The sequence below is a fragment of the Gigantopelta aegis genome, chromosome 15 (assembly GCF_016097555.1).
Source record: "Gigantopelta aegis isolate Gae_Host chromosome 15, Gae_host_genome, whole genome shotgun sequence".
Taxonomy (NCBI): domain Eukaryota; kingdom Metazoa; phylum Mollusca; class Gastropoda; order Neomphalida; family Peltospiridae; genus Gigantopelta; species Gigantopelta aegis.
In genome coordinates, this window is record NC_054713.1 from 4,567,385 (window position 1) to 4,587,424 (window position 20,040).

The following is a 20,040-nucleotide window of genomic DNA, read 5'->3' on the forward strand; positions in this document are numbered from 1 at the left end:
CTGTCTGGCACCACCTTCTTTTTTAATTTTCCTGTAAAGAAACATAATTACCTATGCTTTATTACTTGTGGTATATGGCTTAAAACAACCACAAAAATACAAATATCACAGATAGATAACTAGTTTACCGAGTCAAAACTAACACAGTACAGAGTTCATTTGAATAAATATTGCTGTGATGACATTGAAATGACAAAAAACAAAAACAAAAACATAATAATAATAATAATAATACTAATAAACAAAAAATAAAAATATTGATAATAAATGTTTATGCGAATGACGAACGGAAAATATGTCACGAGCAGACCTCCCTGTATAAAGGGGACCTATTACTCTGGCTCCCCAACACTCCCATGAGATTAGTTTAAGCACAGTAATTTTGAGCACGTGAGTTTTTGAGGGGAAAAAAAGTACTACAAAAAAATTAAATATCAATGATAAAATCTTAAATGGCTTCACATAATCCAGGCTCGGAGAGCAATCGACAACTCCCCTCAATTTGTTTCACGAGCAGGTCCGCACGAGTGACATTAGAACTGGTACAGTAGGTTCGAATTCTGCCAATCGACACTTTATGTTTTTAAATATTTACTGGGTCAACATATCTGTTGGTAGTCCCCGAGTGTATCATGAGCCAAATTACAATGAAAATGTGCTTTATATTAATACCAAACTGTTACATTAGTGACAGAGAGAGAGAGAGAGAGAGAGAGAGAGAGAGAGAGAGAGAGAGAGAGAGAGAGAGAGAGAGAGAGAGAGAGAGAGAGAGAGAGACATGCATGTACGTACACATGTACATACACATATACACACATACCTATTATATACATATCCATATACTTAGTAATAAATATATTTTCAGATTTGGGCACCTCTGAAGTTATTACTGAAAAAACGTATTGCGCATGCGTAGTTGGAAATCTCCAACATGTTATCATTATGGCATACCGAATAGAAACATCTGGTTGAACATGTAGCACGCAGCAGTATTCTGGTTTAAAGTACGTGTTCAAGATGTTGGTCGTGACCGTGTTTCCAATCTTTTCAAGACCTCATTTTACAATTTAGCCACTGGCATTCAAATCAGTTGTGGAAGGAAGAAATGCTTTATTTAACATCGTACTCAACTCCTTTTTGTTTACGAGCATATTATGTCCATAATTCATGAATGTTTTATCACGCAAAATGTCCCCAAGAGAACAGCTGCAAAACAACACTAAACTGCCCTGAACATGCATCTCTGAGAATCTTTATTTTTAAAAAACGGACATCCCCCCCACCCCCACCCCCCAATATCCCGATAAGATGAAGGAAGGAAATGGTTTATTTAATGACGCACTCAACACATTTTATTTACGGTTATATGGCGTCGGACATATGGTTAAAGACCAAACAGATATTGAGGGAGGAACCCCGCTGTCGCCACTTCATGGGCAACTCTTTTTAGATTAGCAGCTAGGGATCTTTTATATGCACCATCCCATAGAAAGGATAACACATACCACGGACTTTGGTGTACCAGTCGTTGTGCACTGGCTGGAGTCGATCCCAAACCGACCGCGCATCAGGCGAGCGCTAACTCAAACCTGCCTTTTTAAAACTTTTAGACCCCCCCCCACCTACTTGTTTACAAAATCCTGTTTACTGAGATGTGTATTTTCGCTTGGAAACAAAGCTTATGGTAATACAGAAAGCAAATAAAAGCAATGAAATTAAGAAAACACATTTAGTATAAAAAGTGCAAAAATCAATACTAATAATTAATAAATAGCCCACCTACCACTCATTCAACCCTCTCCTTCCCTCTTCCACACTACAACGAGAACAATATCTATAGGATTGAATTACCTCTTGTAAAGTATCCAGCCCACAGAGATTGTTACAACAAGTAGAAGACCGATCACAATTCCCGCTATAATACCTGGACTTAGGGCAGACCCGCTATGTTCTGGACTATCAGTATTAGTTTCTGAAAATATATAAAACTGTCAATTAATAGAGTGATCGCAGTCCCCTATACAACACCTCCTCCTAAACCACCAGACCTAATCTATGAACCATGTGGATATTAGTTTCTGAAAATATATAACACTGTCAATTAACAGAGTGATCGCAGTTCCCTATATTTTATTATAACACAACCACCTAAACCACCAGACATAATGATAATCTGTGAACTATGTGGATATTAGTTTGTGAAAATATATAAAACTCCCAATTAACGACCACAATCACCACTATAACACCTCCACCTAAACCGCCAGACATAAGCTGTGAACCATGTGGATATTAGTTTGTGAAAAAATATAAAACTCCCAATTAACGACCATAGTCCCCTTTATAGCACCTCCACCTAAACCACCAGCCGTAAGCTGTGAATCATGTGAATATTAGTTTGTGAAAATATATAAAACTGTCAATTAACAAAGCGATCATGATCACCGCTATAACACCTCCACCTAAACCACCAGCCGTAAGCTGTGAACCATGTGGATAATAGTTTGTGAAAATATATAAAACTGTCAATTAACAAAGCGATCATGATAACCGCTATAACACCTCCACCTAAACCACCAGCCGTAAGCTGTGAACCATGCGGATAATAGTTTGTGAAAATATATAAAACTGTCAATTAACAAAGCGATCATGATAACCGCTATAACACCTCCACCTAAACCACCAGCCGTAAGCTGTGAACCATGCGGATAATAGTTTGTGAAAATATATAAAACTGTCAATTAACAAAGCGATCATGATAACCGCTATAACACCTCCACCTAAACCACCAGCCGTAAGCTGTGAACCATGTGGATAATAGTTTGTGAAAATATATAAAACTGTCAATTAACAAAGCGATCATGATAACCGCTATAACACCTCCACCTAAACCACCAGCCGTAAGCTGTGAACCATGCGGATAATAGTTTGTGAAAATATATAAAACTGTCAATTAACAAAGCGATCATGATAACCGCTATCACACCTCCACCTAAACCACCAGCCGTAAGCTGTGAACCATGCGGATAATAGTTTGTGAAAATATATAAAACTGAAAATATATAAAACTGTCAATTAACAAAGCGATCATGATAACCGCTATAACACCTCCACCTAAACCACCAGCCGTAAGCTGTGAACCATGCGGATAATAGTTTGTGAATATATATAAAACTGTCAATTAACAAAGCGATCATGATAACCGCTATAACACCTCCACCTAAATCACCAGTCATACGCATATCTGATCAGCTTTATTTGAATAGTTTCCGGCGAGGATGTCCCTAAAACCCCTGCAGCTCTTGATCCTTTTGGAAGCTCAGGTCATTTAACTTCAACAAAACTCAAACTTGATTATTTTTTTCAATGTTGTGACCCCCTCATCCCTTACAAGATCCCGGGTCCGCCCCTGCTGCAACATACTAAATGTACTTACCTGGTAGTGCTATAGAAATGTTACAACCTGGTACTGTCGGTGGAGGTGACCCGTCAATACAAGTCCACACTGCAGCATCTTTACTGGTGGTAAAGTTTGTAATGACCATCACGGCAGACTTGCCATCAATTCCATAGACCTCGTAGCCTGGCTCCAGTGGGTGGCACTGGCCGAAATCCGCAGCACACTGCACTCTGGGTTGCTTATGTCTCACAAAGCTGACAGAACCTTCAACTGTCCCACTTCTTAAAACACAGGTCAAATTTAGTGGCATTCCCTCGTTCAAAGGTAAAATGCATGGCGTTATTTCAAGTACGGCTGAACCTGAAAAAACAAACAACAAAACAAATAGAAGAAGACCAACAAAAGCAAAAAACTAAACAAAACAAAAAAACAACAACAAAAGCAAAACATTTAAAAAAAAATTATTTATTTATTTTCATTGTTAGGGTTGACCACCCTGTTACAAGAAGAGTAGCGCAGACATCAACACACACATATGAAATATGAAGATCAATCATAATATCTATGCATACTAACCAAATGACTTGAATTAACTATTACAGAATATTTCCCGAATTCTAAGTGCTTCACAAATAAATTTACTTAAATTCCACTTCTGTGTATGACATTCTATATTTAATAAAATTATCATTTTTTAATCTACTGGGATGACACCTGTATTTTGGAGACAAGATATTTTATTCTTAAATCCCTATATAATGGACATATAAACAAAAAATGGAATTCATCTTCCAATATGTCATCACAATAGTGACACTGTTTGGGCAAGTCATGTCTGTATCTATTTCTATGAGTGTTAATAATTGTAAAGCCTAACCTAAATCTTGTGAGTGCATTTATAAAATGATGTATATTCCAATCCAAATGTTTTTCTAAAAGTATAGTTGATTTAAAAGATCTATATATTTCATATCTATCACTACTCTACCGGCCTCGGTGGCATCGTGGTAGGCCATCGGTCTACAGGCTGGTAGGTACTGGGTTCGGATCCCAGTCGAAGCATGGGATTTTTAATCCAGATACCGACTCCAAACCTTGAGTGAGTGCTCCGCAAGGCTCAATGGGTAGGAGTAAACCACTTGCACCGACCAGTGATCCATAACTGGTTCAACAAAGGCCATGGTTTGTGCTATCCTGCCTGTGGGAAGCACAAATAAAAGATCCCTTGCTGCTAATCGGAAGAGTAGCCCATGTAGTGGCGACAGCAGGTTTCCTCTCAAAATCTGTGTGGTCCGTAACCATATGTCTGACGCCATATAACCGTAAATAAAATGTGTTGAGTGCGTCGTTAAATAAAACATTTCTTTCTTTCTCTCACTACTATTTATATCTGTTAACCATTCTTGTAAATATACATCTGTTAGTCTAAGTTTTAAAGTTTTTAGAAATATTTTAACATCGCCAATTTCTTGAAATAGCCAGGCATAGCCAAAGCCACTACGGCATAAAATATTTTCCAACTGACTTGCCAAATTATTTTTACCTTTCCAACAAAAATTATAAAGCATTAAGTATGTTTGTTTACATAGCCTAGAAGAAGGTAGCTGTAACAGACGTGTCCAATATTTAACAGCTTTGGTAATGGTTATAATGTAAAGGGGATAACGACCAGTCTCGAAATACACCATTAGATTTGGGGTTTGTGAGGGAAGACATAAAAAACGTTTACATGCAAATAAATGTACCTTTTCAATTTCAGGAAGACTGGAAAGGCCCCATACTTCTCATGAGTATGTTAACATAGGCATAACTTGACAGTCAAACAGTTTAAAAAATATTTTACCATTAAATGAACCCAATTTATATAATGATCTTATAATATGAATAACAGCTCCTTTTGCTTTTGACAGAGTATGTTGTAATGCCAAATTTCGTAGTGAAATTCATACCAAGGTATTTATAACTATTTGCAACTTTGATTTCAAGGTTTCCATATTTCCATTTTTCTCTAACAGAAAGGTACCCACCATTTCTAAAAACAACGATATTAGTCTTATCTAAATTCACAGTCAGACAAAGTCTATCAGCAGATTTCTTCAAATTATTAATTTGCGTTTGCAGTCCACCAGGGGTAATTGATAACAAAACTATATCATCTGCAAAAAGGAGCAAAAATAACTGATTTAAGTTCGGTAGAATTTGTACACCATATTTACCACCCTCTATTACTTCATTTGCCAATTCATTTATAAAAAAGCAGAAAAAAGCAGAGGGCTTATTTTACACCCCTGTTTTACGCCTAAGGGACATTCAAAGAAATCTGTAAACTCATGTGAATTATATCTGACACATGCCTTAACAGATGCATACACAGCTTTCAACATATCCATTGTCTTACCATGAATTCCATCAGTTCTTAAAATATTCCACAATATATTTCTATTAACAGAGTCAAAAGCCTTCTTAAAATCAATAAAAGCCACATACAACTTAGTACCTGATAGCAATCTCTTTTGGATTGAGCCATATAGAGTAAAACTATTGTCAATTGTTGAGTAATTAGCTTTGAATCCTGCTTGTTCTTCTAAAAGTGTTCTTGTACTTTCAGCCCAGTGAGTTAAACGTTTATTTATAATGTGTGTATACATTTTACTCATAACATTTAATAAAGAGATACTGCGATAATTATCTGAGTTATTTATATCTCCCTTTTTATGCAGAGGGATGATCACCGATGTAGCCCAAACCTGTGGATATATACCCATGTCAAAAACGCCATTAAGAAAAGGTATTAGAAATTTTATCAAAGCTACCTGTGATTCTTTCAATAATTCTGCCGATATACCATCAATCCCCATTGCTTTCCCAACTTTAAGTGATTTAATAGCTCCAATAATCTCTTCTTTTGTAATTACTTGATTCATAGCTTGATGATCTTTATCATTACTTAAATTAATACATTCATCATAATTATTTAGCAATATATCATCATTATAATGTTGATCTCCTTGTGCCGGACCTCCTAAAACATTTTTAAAGTGTTTAAGCCATTGATCTTTACTAATACTATTTCTTAGAGATATATTTATCTTTTTAATTTCTTTCCAAAATATATTAGAATTACTAATATTGCCTAATAACTCATGTAGTTTGTTATCACAGTATGTCCGTTTCATTTCTAAAATATGTTTCTTATAGTCTCTTCGTCATCCTCAATAAATTAATTTATCTTCAACTGACTTTGTTCTCTTAAATTAACGTAGAAAATAGTTAGTTTCCTTTCGCATTTTATAACACTCTTTATCAAACCAAGCCTGTATGGGAACAAACTTCTTATCCCTATCAGTGAAGGTTCTATACATACATAATGCACATTTTTAAAGCCAATTATTAAAACTTTCCAGTGCATCATCAAACTTAAGGCCTTAACAAAATCATCGTGTGTATCATGATTTTCTAGATTCTTTTGAAAATCACTTAGCTTAGAATCATCCCATACAGTTTTTTCATGACACTTTAGGTATTTAGGAGTGCCATACAACGTCATTTCAACTGGTAAATGTTTGGACCATATTTGACATGATACATGTAGTGAAGAGCAAATGGAAATATGCATAGATGATATCAGAAAGTAGTCAAGCACACTACAACCCTGTTGAGAAATATATGTGTATGAGCCATCAAACATGTTCAGACCATTTAAAATTAAAAGATCAGTTGCTACACATTTCAAGTAATTCATGGCCAAAATCATTACTTATCTTATCATCTGACTTTCTGTCATGACAGCCATTGTGTGATTCACTCCCATCATCATCTATACAATATACCTCAGCATAATCAAATACTTCTGCACATTTAGATTGCAGATCTGCTGTTCTGCAATATAAATCTCCACATATTACAAATATATGATCAAAATATTTTTCATGTAGAGACAATAATACATTTTCCAAATCCTCAACCCCACCATATCCATGATCGAACGCTGCCAGCTCCAGGACTGCACCAACTGTTCAGGTTCGATGAGGGGTTATCAGCACAGACACTGTGCGTCGCCGTCTTCGCTCTGCTGGGCTGCGTGCTCAACGACAATATGTTGGACCTATCCTGTCTGATCGACAACGAAATGAGCGCCAACGTTTGGCAGGAAGGTATTGTCATTGGAGATTACAACGTTGGCATGGTGTGCTATTCTCTGACGAATTCCGTTTCCATTTAAGGAATGTTGATGGTCGGTTGCGGGTGTGGCGTAGGCATGGAGAACGTTACCACAATGAGTGCCTTGTCCAGACGGATCGATGGGGTGGAGGGAGTGTCATGGTGTGGAGAGGGATCATTATCATCACCGAACAGCACTCCGTGTTTGCCGTGACAGAATGAATGCCATTTACTACCGGGATAACGTCTTGCAAAATCACGTCATTCCTTTCTTTCATCGGCATCGGGATGCACACATTTCAGCAAGACAACGCCCGAGCGCACATCAAACGTGTTGTATCTAGCGAACAATAATGTCCCTTTGCTTGAATGGCCAGTACTGTGCCCTGATTTATCGCCAACAGAGCACCTCAACAAATATATACCAAGGCTTGTCAGCAGTCCATGCCGATATCCAAGATACTTTGAAAGTTGGTGCATCTTGTATCAGTAATACATCCTCCTCACCTCATTAGGTGAGCAGGATCTTGATCGGCACTTGATACAGATTTCCTACATTCAAGGCATCTTCTGAATTTCTGACAGACTGGCTGCCTTTCACTGCGAATACATACTTGCCAACATTTTAGAATTAGAAAGCGGTAGGTGCACTGCGAGGGAGCTTGTGGGGAGAGGGTTTGGGAGGGGGCGATTTTTGATATGTTTCTTGTGTTTCGATTGGTCAATAGTTTATGTGCAGCAAACCAAAGCGCCGCTTTTGGTTGTGAATATAAAGTTTCCCGCCAGAGGCCGCAAGCAGACACTGAGGGAACCAGGTTACCATAACGACGCGGCATACTCTAAACCTAGTCACGACTCACTAGCCGGAGTGCTGTCTAGTAGCTAGGCCTACTAAAATAAGCTGGATTAATCATTATTTGATATCGATTTAAACCAAACGCAATTTAAACCTTAAATTTTCTTTTTTTTTACTTTTTTAGGAAAGCTTTCAAATGCGGTAGTCGGTAGAACAGTAACGAAATCGGTAGCCTACCGCGTAAAGCGATAGGGTTGGCAAGTATGCGAATATAACTCAGTAACATATTTTATTCATCGGCATTTTGGCAAAAACATTGAGTCAAATATAGGAAATGAATCTCAATATAGGAGTTTTATAGGATCCTATAAAACATACAGGAAATATAGGTCTGGGAGGCCTGCCTTTTCACGACTTGATCCATGTGCCATTTTTTGTAAGGGCCTAAGTCTCCCCATCCGACACCCCCCCCCATCCCCCCCCCCCCCACACCCCCCCCCCCCCCCCCCCCCCCCCCCCAAAACAACAACAAAAAAACAACAACAAACAAAACAACAACAACTTTTCCACCTTGGAACGGAGACAACTGACAATTTCATGACATTTATCATCACATATGATATAAGAACTAAACTTCTATTTGTTGTTTCAAGCAGATAACCCAAAACACCCCAAAACTCCACCCAGCTGTCAAATACATCTGAAATTGTTCGTCTTTCCAGTCGAAACAAACTGATAATTCTGAAAAAATATAGGCTAACATATAACGCATGAGTATCACGGCACTTGGTAATTTTATAATTACTTTATTTTAAAATAAAGTAACTAATTGTAATATAATTAAATAAATTAGTTAGTTGAAGTAATGTTTTTCGGACCAACAATACAACAACCCCCCCCCCCCCCCCCCCCTCGAAAAAACCCTCCCTCATCACCACCATCAGCTTGGCTTACAACAAACCCCCCAACCCCCATCCCCCAAAACCCCCCAACAAAAATCACAAAAAACACCACCACCACCAAAACCCCCTACCAAGAACACAAAATAAAACAACCCATCAGTACGACCAACACGAACCACCATCATCACCAAGAACAACAACAACCAAAACCAGGAAAACGATAATAAAATAAATAACAACAGATAGACCTGCAATTCAAAGTGCAAGATACAAGTTAAGGGGTCAGACCCTAGTTTTTAAACACTATGACGCAGTTTTCACTATTAAAACCGTTTTTTTTATCATTTAAATTCGAAGTACTTATATTTTATTATTTAGAAATTAATTTTCGTACATCTGAATTGGTTCTGGTAATCTAGATTTTTACAATACCCCAAAATGCGTTTTTCCATAATTCTAAAATCGCATGTTCGTCTTGGAAGTAATGGTTATCGAGATGAGCTCTAATTCTTTTTAGACGGTATTTCCCTGTTTAAACATCGCAGACTTTAGCTTCTCTTTGTTATAACATTATCCAAATGTATGTTGCAGGTTTGTAGAGTAATTAATAAATTTATTACTTAATGTCTATTTTCACTGGCTGAAACTAGAGTCTGTGCCTTTAACGATACGTTTATCAAAAACATTGTTTTTTTAACGATACCACTAGAGCACAACTACGTTTAGCAAGACGAGAAGAAAAGTGCACGAAAGACTGGTTTGTGCGCTTCACAGTAAAAAAAACATTATTCCAAATGACCACGTTGGAAACCAATAAAACAGTTCGCGAATGTCAGCGTTGCACGCTGTCGCTGAATATAGGACTGCCCTACGTTTCTTAACGCGGGCGTTCGCGAAACGTTTTGTCGTTAGAAACGGACTGTTCGCCGCGATCAAACCGAACGTTAGGTCTCACTACACAGATGCCATCTGCCATTGAAATCCATGTTAAATTGCTCAACTTCAAATGAAGATTACCAATAGAACGGGTTCTCGTTGGCACTAACAACATACACCATTGGAAACATACATTATATAAGCATTTATTTTCACTCCAAAATTGAGAACATGTCCGTCTCAGTTTTTTGCTATATGACCGCATCTGGCAGTAGAACCGGTCCGAACAGGTGGTTCATTAACCGATTCACCCCGGCTGTCTCTTGCGCTATACACCTATGTCCCAAAAGGTCGATGCACACTATTACAAAATAACATGGGCAAAATACATCCAAAAGGCTTACCATTAAACATATATATTGTTTTAATTCTTCACCATTTTCTAGAAGTGAATATGTGAACCGTAGCATGTGTCACAATTAGGAACTATAGTAGACCGTGATCAATGAACTCTCACCCGGAAGTGATCTGTGTAGTGAGACCTAACGTCATTGAAAAGTGACTCGCGGCGAACAAAAATGGCTGCTAAACGTTTTTGATTTTGGGTGTTTACACAAAAATGCTTAGAATACCCACTCAGAAACTAATTAATTGTGTTCTAAAAAAATAAAATGCATATATCATTGTAATTATTTATTAAAATTTCATTATATCGACTATTCTAAATGTTTTGTTGATAACATTTTCTGTGTTTTGTTACCTTGGTATGAATGAATGACGAATATTTGCTTTTGAAACGTACTAATCAAATGAAGATCTTATTTGTACTATCAGCGGACTATTTGACAATAATACAAAGCATTTTTGTTTTTTTGGTCAGCCATTTTGGAAAACGTTTGCATATTAAAATACCGTTGCATAGCCAAGAAAACGCCCGCCGCGAACGTTTTGTTACGCTCGCGTTAAGAAACGTAAGGCTTGTGTTGACAATCGGCCGACCCCCGCTCACTGAACAGAAACGACAGTCTAGAAGTCCGAACCACACTGATAAAGTACTCTCAGAGTCCTACCTTTAATTACCGCTAGATTTTCACAATATTTTGTCCAGACAGAAATCATGAACAAAAAACCCCCACTGTAATGACACAGAATTTTACATCACAGCTCCTAGGACAAAACACATGGAGGTTGCCATTTAGCTTTTTTATGGAATACTCTTCAAGAGGGGTGTAAGGATATGATATAAATCCAACAACGTCATGACGTCATATCAATTACGTCACATACCTCGGAGGCTTCCACCTTTAAAAAAGCAAAATGGCAAATGGCCCAAGGAGATCTCAGCGAAGTCGATGTAGGTGACATGGTTATATTCCAGTAGGTGGAATATATGTCAATGTAATTTTGTTTTCTCACGATTTCTGTCCGGACAAACAGTAACAGTAATTAAATGTAAATGAGTAAAAATATATTGTAGTTCGGACTTCTTTAACATCTTTAGAGTTTATAGTCCGTCCTAGTTCACCAAGGTAAACATCTACGGTCCGTTTTTTAACATTTTGACATTTATTGGACCCGATGTTTACAACTTGAACAGCAAAAACAAGCGTGCAGTTTCCGCCCAGATTTCAGGCGGAATCGATACAACCATGGAATTAATTATTTCGTGGCGAAATATGAGATGTACCAATAAATATAAACACTTACTGTATAAAGAAAACTTCCCGAGTCACGTTTTACGCATAAATAGACAGTTTGTCCAAATAGTAATCCTGCATTAATCCAATTTTCAGTTACGAACAAAATCTCGAATATTCCCGCCGGCCATTGTGAGCATATTTAAAATGTGATTGAAAACTGTTGGTGGAATCGGATTATTTTTATTATTATTCGTCTCGGGTTCACGAGTTTATTCCACGATATTTAATGGAATATCACGTTTTATATAATAAATAAATAAACTTAATTAATGAATAATATTGTTTAAAAATCAATTAATTGATAATAAATTAATAATAACAATTAAATTTAACTGAATAAAACTCCTAAAATAACTAATGACCAGTAATTATAGCTAAAAAAAAGAAATTAAATTAAAACAAAAAAAGAAGAGAAAAAAAGAAGAAAAAAACCTTTGAAACACATGTAAGCAATGGCCTGTAATAATAATATTTAAAAACAATTACTAAAGGAAATAATAATTTTGGAAAAAGTAAATAAATGAAGGCCTTAAAATAAGTAATGACCTGTACTAACAATCATTATTTTTTTAATAATAATAAAAAAGAATAATACACCCCAAAACTTTAATGTGATAATATTATTAACAATGCATATAATGCAACCCACACAAAGCACATATGTAGAAACAAAAATAACAAAATAAATAAATTTAATAATCAATTCCATTCAGTTCCGCAATATTTCTTTTTACGTAAAATGTTTGATACGAATAATTCTCGTTCCGCAAAATTTTCATTCCGCATTTTCGATGTGCCAGGATAAAAATAGTTTTCAAATGTTTAAATGTGTCATCTTCAAACATCTAATCCTGGAAAGGTTACCAAAGGTATTGTACTTAATATTTTTGTCTAAAATTTATTAAAATATGTTGTTGTACGTGTTGAGGCTCTTAAATAAAGCACATATGCCTGATTTTATTAAATCGTGATTGCAAATGGAAAATTCGATCCAATGGATAAACGTTACGGCACAGCAATAAACATCACAATAATAAATATCGTGCCGGAGACGTTTATCTTGATGAACTAAGTCCGTCCCATCATTTTATAAAAAAATGTTTCTTATAAATAATTTGTTTGGCTTGACGTAAGAAAAAAAAAGTAAAAGTGTTTAGAAATAACAAAGAAAGACAGTTTTTGTGTGTAATTAAAGAAAATAATCGGTTTAGAAATAAATAAAACTGTAATACATACCATAATAATAATAATAAAAAAGACGCTTACAACGTTATGGCCTCCATTTTGGTTTATGGAATGGTATAGTTTTGCTTTATTGAGATAACTCTGCCTATTTTCTCTGTAGTGACTTTACTCAAATAGAGTTATCTCATATCAAGACTACACCAGTCTATAAACCAAAATGGCGGCCATAACGCCGTAAGCGTCGTTTTCCTACTATGGTATGTATTGCAGTTTTATTTATTCCTAAACCGATTATTTTTTTAATTGCACATAAAACTGTTTGTTTGTTTTTTCGTTATTTCCAAAACACTTTTCTTACGTCACACCAAACCGAAATTATTTACCAAAACAATTTTTATAGACGGATGGAACGGACTAGCACACACCACGGCCTTTGATATATCAATCGTGTTGCACTGGCTGGGACGAAAAATACCCCAATGGGCCCACCGACGGGGATCGATCTTAGATCGACCGCACATCAAGCAAGTGCCTTACTAATGGGCTACGCCCCGCCCCCTTTTTTGGGGTAATTTTCAAATAAGCTGATTCAAACAAAATGAGTGTTTCTGATGAGCAAAGTTTCCATAAATATGTGTGATATCCGCCAACTCCCGTTTGGGTGTGAACAATTTGTCAAAAATGCACTCAAAATCATGCAGTTTCAATCTAATTAAAATTAGCTCCATTATTACATGTGGTGGACCCAGTAGAGCTAATTTTAATCAGATTGATTAACTAAAAATAGATAAGTCCTTTTAATATCAATAATTATAGAATGAAATGAGATATAAAACTCAAAATAAGTACACAATGTGCATTAATGTTCCCATTCAAAGCATGAAAAAACGCACCGATTGTTTTGATCGTGAAGCCCATGACATTGCACGTGCGATGGGTCCGATTTAAAATTGAACACTTAGTTTGTGCGTACGTTGTGTGCACACTGTGGCAATGTTCTTTCTTGTTTGTTACTGGAACACTGAATCATAACCTTTCTATCACATTCTTTACAACATTGTGCAACAATGCGACGTCGCCAACGTCAGAAACGTCTCAGAGCTGTAGGCATGCTCCATGTTGGCACCACCCAGAGAATTGTGGCCCGTAGATTTAATGTGTCACAATCAGTCATTAGCCGAAGGTGAGCCCGATATCGACAAACCAGATAAGTGCATGATCGTACCCGTTCAGGACGGCCAAGGGCCACAACTCCGGTTCAGGACCGCTTCATTAGGACTTACACGTTGAGGAATCGAGGTCAATCAGCCAATCGAATCGCAAGAGAACTCCGTGTTACAACTGGCGTACAGTGTCTGGTCAGACTATTCGTAACAGACTGGATAGAAGTAACATCCACGCATGTCGACCCTACGTTACCCCACATTTGACTGCGAGGCACATTGCTGCCAGACGTCAATGGTATACACATCCTAGACATTGGGCTAATAGGATTTGGGCTCGGGTAATGTTTTCAGACGAGTCGAGATTCACACTAGACTTCCATAATCGACGAGAGCGAGACTGGCGATGTCCGAATGAATGCTACGCCAACGTCAACGTTCGTCCGAATGACGGATTTGGAGGAGGATCCGTTATGGTTTGTGGTGACATCACCATGATTGCCAGAACCCAGCTACATATTGTTCTTGGGAGGGTCACTGGGCAGTACTACCGTGACAACATCCTTGTACCAATCGTGCCCTTCGCACGTCAGGCTGGACGCCAACGCCCGTGCTCACCGGAATCTACTGGTCACTGCATACCTGCAGCAACATAACATCACCACACTTCCGTGGCCAGCCCTAAGCCCAGAGCTTTCACTCATTGAGCACAAGTGGGACATCATCGAATGACGCTTCGGAGAACGTCAACGTCAGCCAACCAACTTGGCAGAATAATTAGGCGCCACTCTCCAAGACGAACGGGACAGGATTCCTCAAAATGTAATTGGACGTTTAATCAGGAGAATGCCACGTCGGATTCATGCGTGCTTGTCGAACTGCGGGGATTTACCTGTTACTAGTGCAATTATTGAAAACGTCAAATGACAAGAACCACCACTGTTGCCTATCTGTGTTTCCTCCGGACCCACCTCACTATACTGACTAGAATCTTTAATGCCAGTGACTCGTCACACGAGAGCTTGTGTTTTACCATTAATTATTATTGCAATAAATATTAATACATCTCTGTTATATAGAAGATAATAAAGGAGTTACCAGTTATTATAAAATTTATGTCCTGAGTGAAATAATTTTCACTTGTCGCGAGCTTTTAGTTTGTTATTCTATTTATTACCCCAGCTATATTTGTTTTTAAAGCCTTTAGTTTCGATATAGCCTACATCGGCTACACGTCCATGTATATAGAAACGACGTAAACTACTTTACTGTTCTGGGTATTGCTTTAACTTTGTATTTTATTCACGGTTCACAGATAATTTTCAAAATCCAAAGTTCTATATATTCTGTAAAAAAAAAAAAAAGACGTAAACGCAAATGTTTTAATCTACGTGACGTCATTGTGTGTGTGCTTTGCCAAATCGTGATGACATCATATTTAGTACCGACAAGGTGATTGGTTTGTTGGTGTCAAATCGTCCAATAGCGTTGTACGTTGAACCAATGCATGATAATTTCTCATTTTTATTTTCCCCGTTATGAGTGCCTGCTGGGGTAATAAATTGTGTTATAGTTGAATATCCACTACTTATTTTTAATAGTATATATTAGGCATATGTATGTATGTATATTAATGTTGGTATAACGTACTCCTACTGACAGTAGCTAGTGGGAACACTTTATCCCAACATTACTACATATATATACCATACGGGGAAACACTGGTAATAACCCATATATATATATATATATATTTCCGTATTGTATATATATGTAGTAATGTTGGTATAAAGTGTTCCCACTAGCTACTGCCAGTAGGAGTACGTTATACCAACACTACTATATATCTATCACTACCTTACAGCCATGTTTTGAAAAATGATTCTATACAATATGAAATCATAATATATATATCATGATCATGAATACCGGGGTAAAGTTATTTTGTTAATATTTCGATTGATTGTAGGTTATTTTTTGTTTTGTTCATAAAAGAGGTTTATTACCCAAGAAACAAATATGATAGTGTCAGGGATATCACTACCTTACAGTCATGTTATGAAAACTGATTCTATACAATATGAAATCATAATATATATAATAACAGCCGTGTAGGCTAACTTGTCTGATGCCGGGTTCCTGTTAATGTTCTTACGCGTCCAATCAATTAATCCTATTGAGTACATTCTTATTTAGTTTAGAATCAAAATTTAAATGTTATTTCTGTTATTTCCAGACGATGAACATGAATAGGACTCTTGCAGCAGTCGCCATTGCGTTCGTGATGACCGTTAATTCTGTTCAAGGTACTGTCTAGTAGACGACTTCAGAGTTCTCATTACATTCGATTTAGCGCAGTGAATTCTGGGAGAGGTCACGGGTCCGTCAATGATTCATATATAATTATGATCTATCTGCCGGTTCAAATTCTTTATGTGCTTAAATGTCCAAACCTCTATTTTTATCGACAGTCAGGGTTTCTGTCCGAGGGTACGAAAGTGAAAGTTTGTTTTGTTTAACGACACAGCTAAAGCACATTGATTTATTAATCATCGGCTACTGGATGTCAAACAGTCAGTAATTCTGACTCGTCATCATTTTTCATTAGCAGCAAGGGATCTTTTATATGCACTTTCACACAGACAGGACAGCACATACCACGGCCTTTGACCAGTTGTATGCACTGGTTGGAACTAGAAAAACCCAATCAGTTGAATGGATTCACTGAGGTGTTTCGATCCTGCAACGCAAGTACCTCAGGCGAGCGCTCAACCGACTGAGCTAAATCCCGCCCCCAGAGGTTACGAAGGCAGTGCTTTAACGTACACCAAAGCTACGGCCGTAAAGGATATGGCCAAAATCACCAAAAAAGATTTAGTAATTTTTATTTCGAAACATAAAGTTTATACCTTCAGCTATATGCCTATAAAAATTACAACCAAATAATTCCATTTAGGTAATAGTAGAATTGTTATTTTTATTTTAGGGGGGAATCTTGAGTGTGTCACACATTAAATGGTGACAACACTGTTTTATTAATAGACATTTAACACACTAAGTTTTTTTTTCTATAATTCTTTGCAGACAACTGACAACCCCCCCAAAAAAAACCCCACAAACAACAACACCCCCCCAAAAAAAAAAAACCCACACCAAAAAACAACCCCAAACCCCGCACCAAAAACCAAACAACGAAACCCCCCCCCCCAAAAAAAAAAAAAAAAAAAAAATAAAAAAAAATAAAAAAAAATTAACACACCAAAAAACAACCTCAAACCCAGCACCCAAAACCAAACAACAAAAACCCCGAAGATGGTGACAATGCTATATTTAGCCACAGATTATTCGGAAAACCCCACTTGTTGTCCAGTACAATACTTTTAAAAATGATTATTCTAGAGTTAATTATGGAAAGATTATGCGTGGGATCGATTAAGTTGTAGTTATGTATTACAAATAAATGTGAAAATAACAAAATATTGTAGTTTCAACTTTGATATAGGACCTTTAAATACAATTATGCTAACCTCAAAATATTTCACCTCAAAATCAATGGAATATCAAGCTGTAAATAGATTACAAGACTTGAAATGCATTTCTGAACATGTCCAGCTTTTTACAAGCTATTATTAACATTATTACACTACAAGAACCATCGTGCTCATAACACAAAAAGCCTGTTGTACCCCAGTTAGTGAGATATAAAGCCTGTTGTACCCCAGTTAGTGAGATATAAAGCCTGTTGTACCCCAGTTAGTGAGATATAAAGCCTGTTGTACCCCAGTTAGTGAGATATAAAGCCTGTTGTACCCCAGTTAGTGAGATATAAAGCCCTGGAAGGGTAAAATTACGTACCCTAATATCTTGGTAATTAATAGATACATTTTTATGCTTCTTAGAAAAAGTATAGGTTGAAAATTGCTTTTCAAAATGTTTGAAAGTTAATGAAATTCAGTGTCTAATTTCAAAACATGTGTAACCCATAACCACCCAAGGTTGACGGCAGTCACTTTCTTCGCACCCTTGTTTTGGCTTCGTATACAATAAATATAGGATATCTTACCCTTAATTTCACTTGAAATCCATATTTGGTGAAAGGTACAATGTTTTAATCACAAGATGTTCTTCACACATTCAGTTGCATTAAGGTCGACAACAGTCACTTTTCGAACCCTTGTTTTGGCTTCGTAAAAAATAAATATAGCATATCCAACGGTAATGTTTTGATATGATATATTTGACAAAAGGTACTTTTTATTTCTTTCATCTTTTAAAACTTAAACTTAATATTTTGTGCAGAATTATGAAAAAAAAGAATACCGTCCTGTAAACAGCGCTGTCTGCGTGTTATGTAATTTTGTCAGGGGTGAATTAAAATTAGCTCCACTATTACATGTGGATCTAACAGCAGCCAGTTGTAGCTCATGTCCACCAATCAAAACCTTACTTGCAGAATCATGCCAGTGATTTAAAAATAATTTGAAAACAATCCGAATTATCCTGAGGGTAGACGACATGTTTCGTGTGAATTACGAATGCCTTAAAACATGTTTTATTTTATAAAATAAATAATTTGTAATGTAAAACTGAAGACTGATTTAGTTGTGTGTTTTTTTTATAAATAAATAAATAATTTTTAATGTAAAATTGAAGACTAATAACCCTTCCCGTACGTATTGGTATGGTTCGCTGTACTGCGGCCACTAAAATAGACTCGCCCGATATTTTTAGAATTTGTATGCTCCCAAATAACGTTATAAAAGGCGAAGTGTGATTGGTCAATATTTAAATTATTATTTACAGACGAAATGTTACCTGGACATTGGAGACTACGCAGTGTTGTTAGCAATCTGATTAAAATTAGTTCCACTGGTCTAAATAAGGCATTCGTAATTCACATGAAACATATCGTATACCCTCAGGATAATTCGGAATATTTTCAAATTATTTTCAAATCACTGGCATGATTCTGCAAGTAAGGTTTTGATTGGTGGACATGAGCTCCAACTGGCTGCTGTTAGATCCACATGTAATAGTGGAGCTAATTTTAATTAGATTGGTTAGTAGACCAGTTTTTATTTTAATCTGGCGACCATTTTTGAAAATTATCTTTGATAATTACACGTAGGTGGACCGTTGCAGTATTTAAATAACCCATTGGTTTGAAATTACTTGTTATATGTAGTACTAACTGATAACAACAACTGTGCAGTTGGTACAGTGCCACTTGTATAACAGCAACACGAGGCGGTGCTCAAACATGAGGACTGTTAACTGAAACTTTTCGTGGTCGACATAGATGTTGATTTGTTTTACACAGTACTTGTGAGTACAGAGCACTCCCTAAAATTAGTAGTAACATGACGCTCTGGACAGTGTTGTATTTTGTTCACAGAATATATTCTGACACAGAAATTGTATTGAACTACATTGAGTAATTAATGGTGTTGTGTAGTCATTTAAATGCATGTAGTTACTCGCGTGTAAGACATAAACAGGCTTTGTAACTTCGGCCCATTGTTTTCATTAACTGTTTTATTTATAGGTGGATTTTCAACACGCACTGGCTGCTTGTCACCCGGCATCACAGGTCAGAGGTCATACTTACGGTGTAACATAAGTGGACTGGGAGATGAAGAAATATTTTGGTATCGGCCTGATGGCAGAGTAATGGCGACTTGCTCTCGGCATACATGTAGAACCAATGAAAACTATACTGGCCAATACCACGCCACGATGGCTTCACCTATGGAAGAAAGTGCCTTCTTAATAAAGTCGTTCCGTCCAACCATTGACGTGGGTACATGGACTTGCAGGGGCAAAACTGGTAACTACACTTCGTGTGAAAAGAGAGGTA

The 20,040-nt window shown here is 36.8% G+C and overlaps 2 protein-coding genes across 4 annotated transcripts in view; one reads left to right on the forward strand and one right to left on the reverse strand.

Moving 5' to 3' along the window:
• Positions 1–13,149, reverse strand: part of LOC121389867 — a 13,313-nt gene extending 164 nt beyond the window's left edge. Inside the window, exons 1-4 of one of the 2 annotated variants that reach the window (XM_041521521.1) lie at positions 13,102–13,149; positions 3,437–3,760; positions 1,852–1,972; positions 1–31 (exon numbers count right to left, since the gene is read on the reverse strand). The exon at positions 1–31 is cut by the window's left edge and continues 164 nt beyond it. In XM_041521521.1, the coding sequence (XP_041377455.1) occupies positions 1–31; positions 1,852–1,972; positions 3,437–3,710 (426 nt within the window). In that variant the 5' untranslated portion in view covers positions 3,711–3,760; positions 13,102–13,149. Of the gene's footprint in view, positions 32–1,851; positions 1,973–3,436; positions 3,761–13,071 lie in introns of both variants that reach the window. The other variant, XM_041521520.1, reaches the window with a different exon arrangement.
• Positions 13,150–13,233: 84 nt separating this feature from the next.
• Positions 13,234–20,040, forward strand: part of LOC121390234 — a 38,272-nt gene continuing 31,465 nt past the window's right edge. For both annotated transcript variants that reach the window (XM_041522009.1, XM_041522008.1), the window contains exons 1-3: positions 13,234–13,277; positions 16,420–16,489; positions 19,729–20,037. In XM_041522009.1, coding sequence (XP_041377943.1) covers positions 13,275–13,277; positions 16,420–16,489; positions 19,729–20,037 — 382 coding nt within the window. In that variant the 5' untranslated portion in view covers positions 13,234–13,274. The remainder of the gene's footprint in view (positions 13,278–16,419; positions 16,490–19,728; positions 20,038–20,040) is intronic.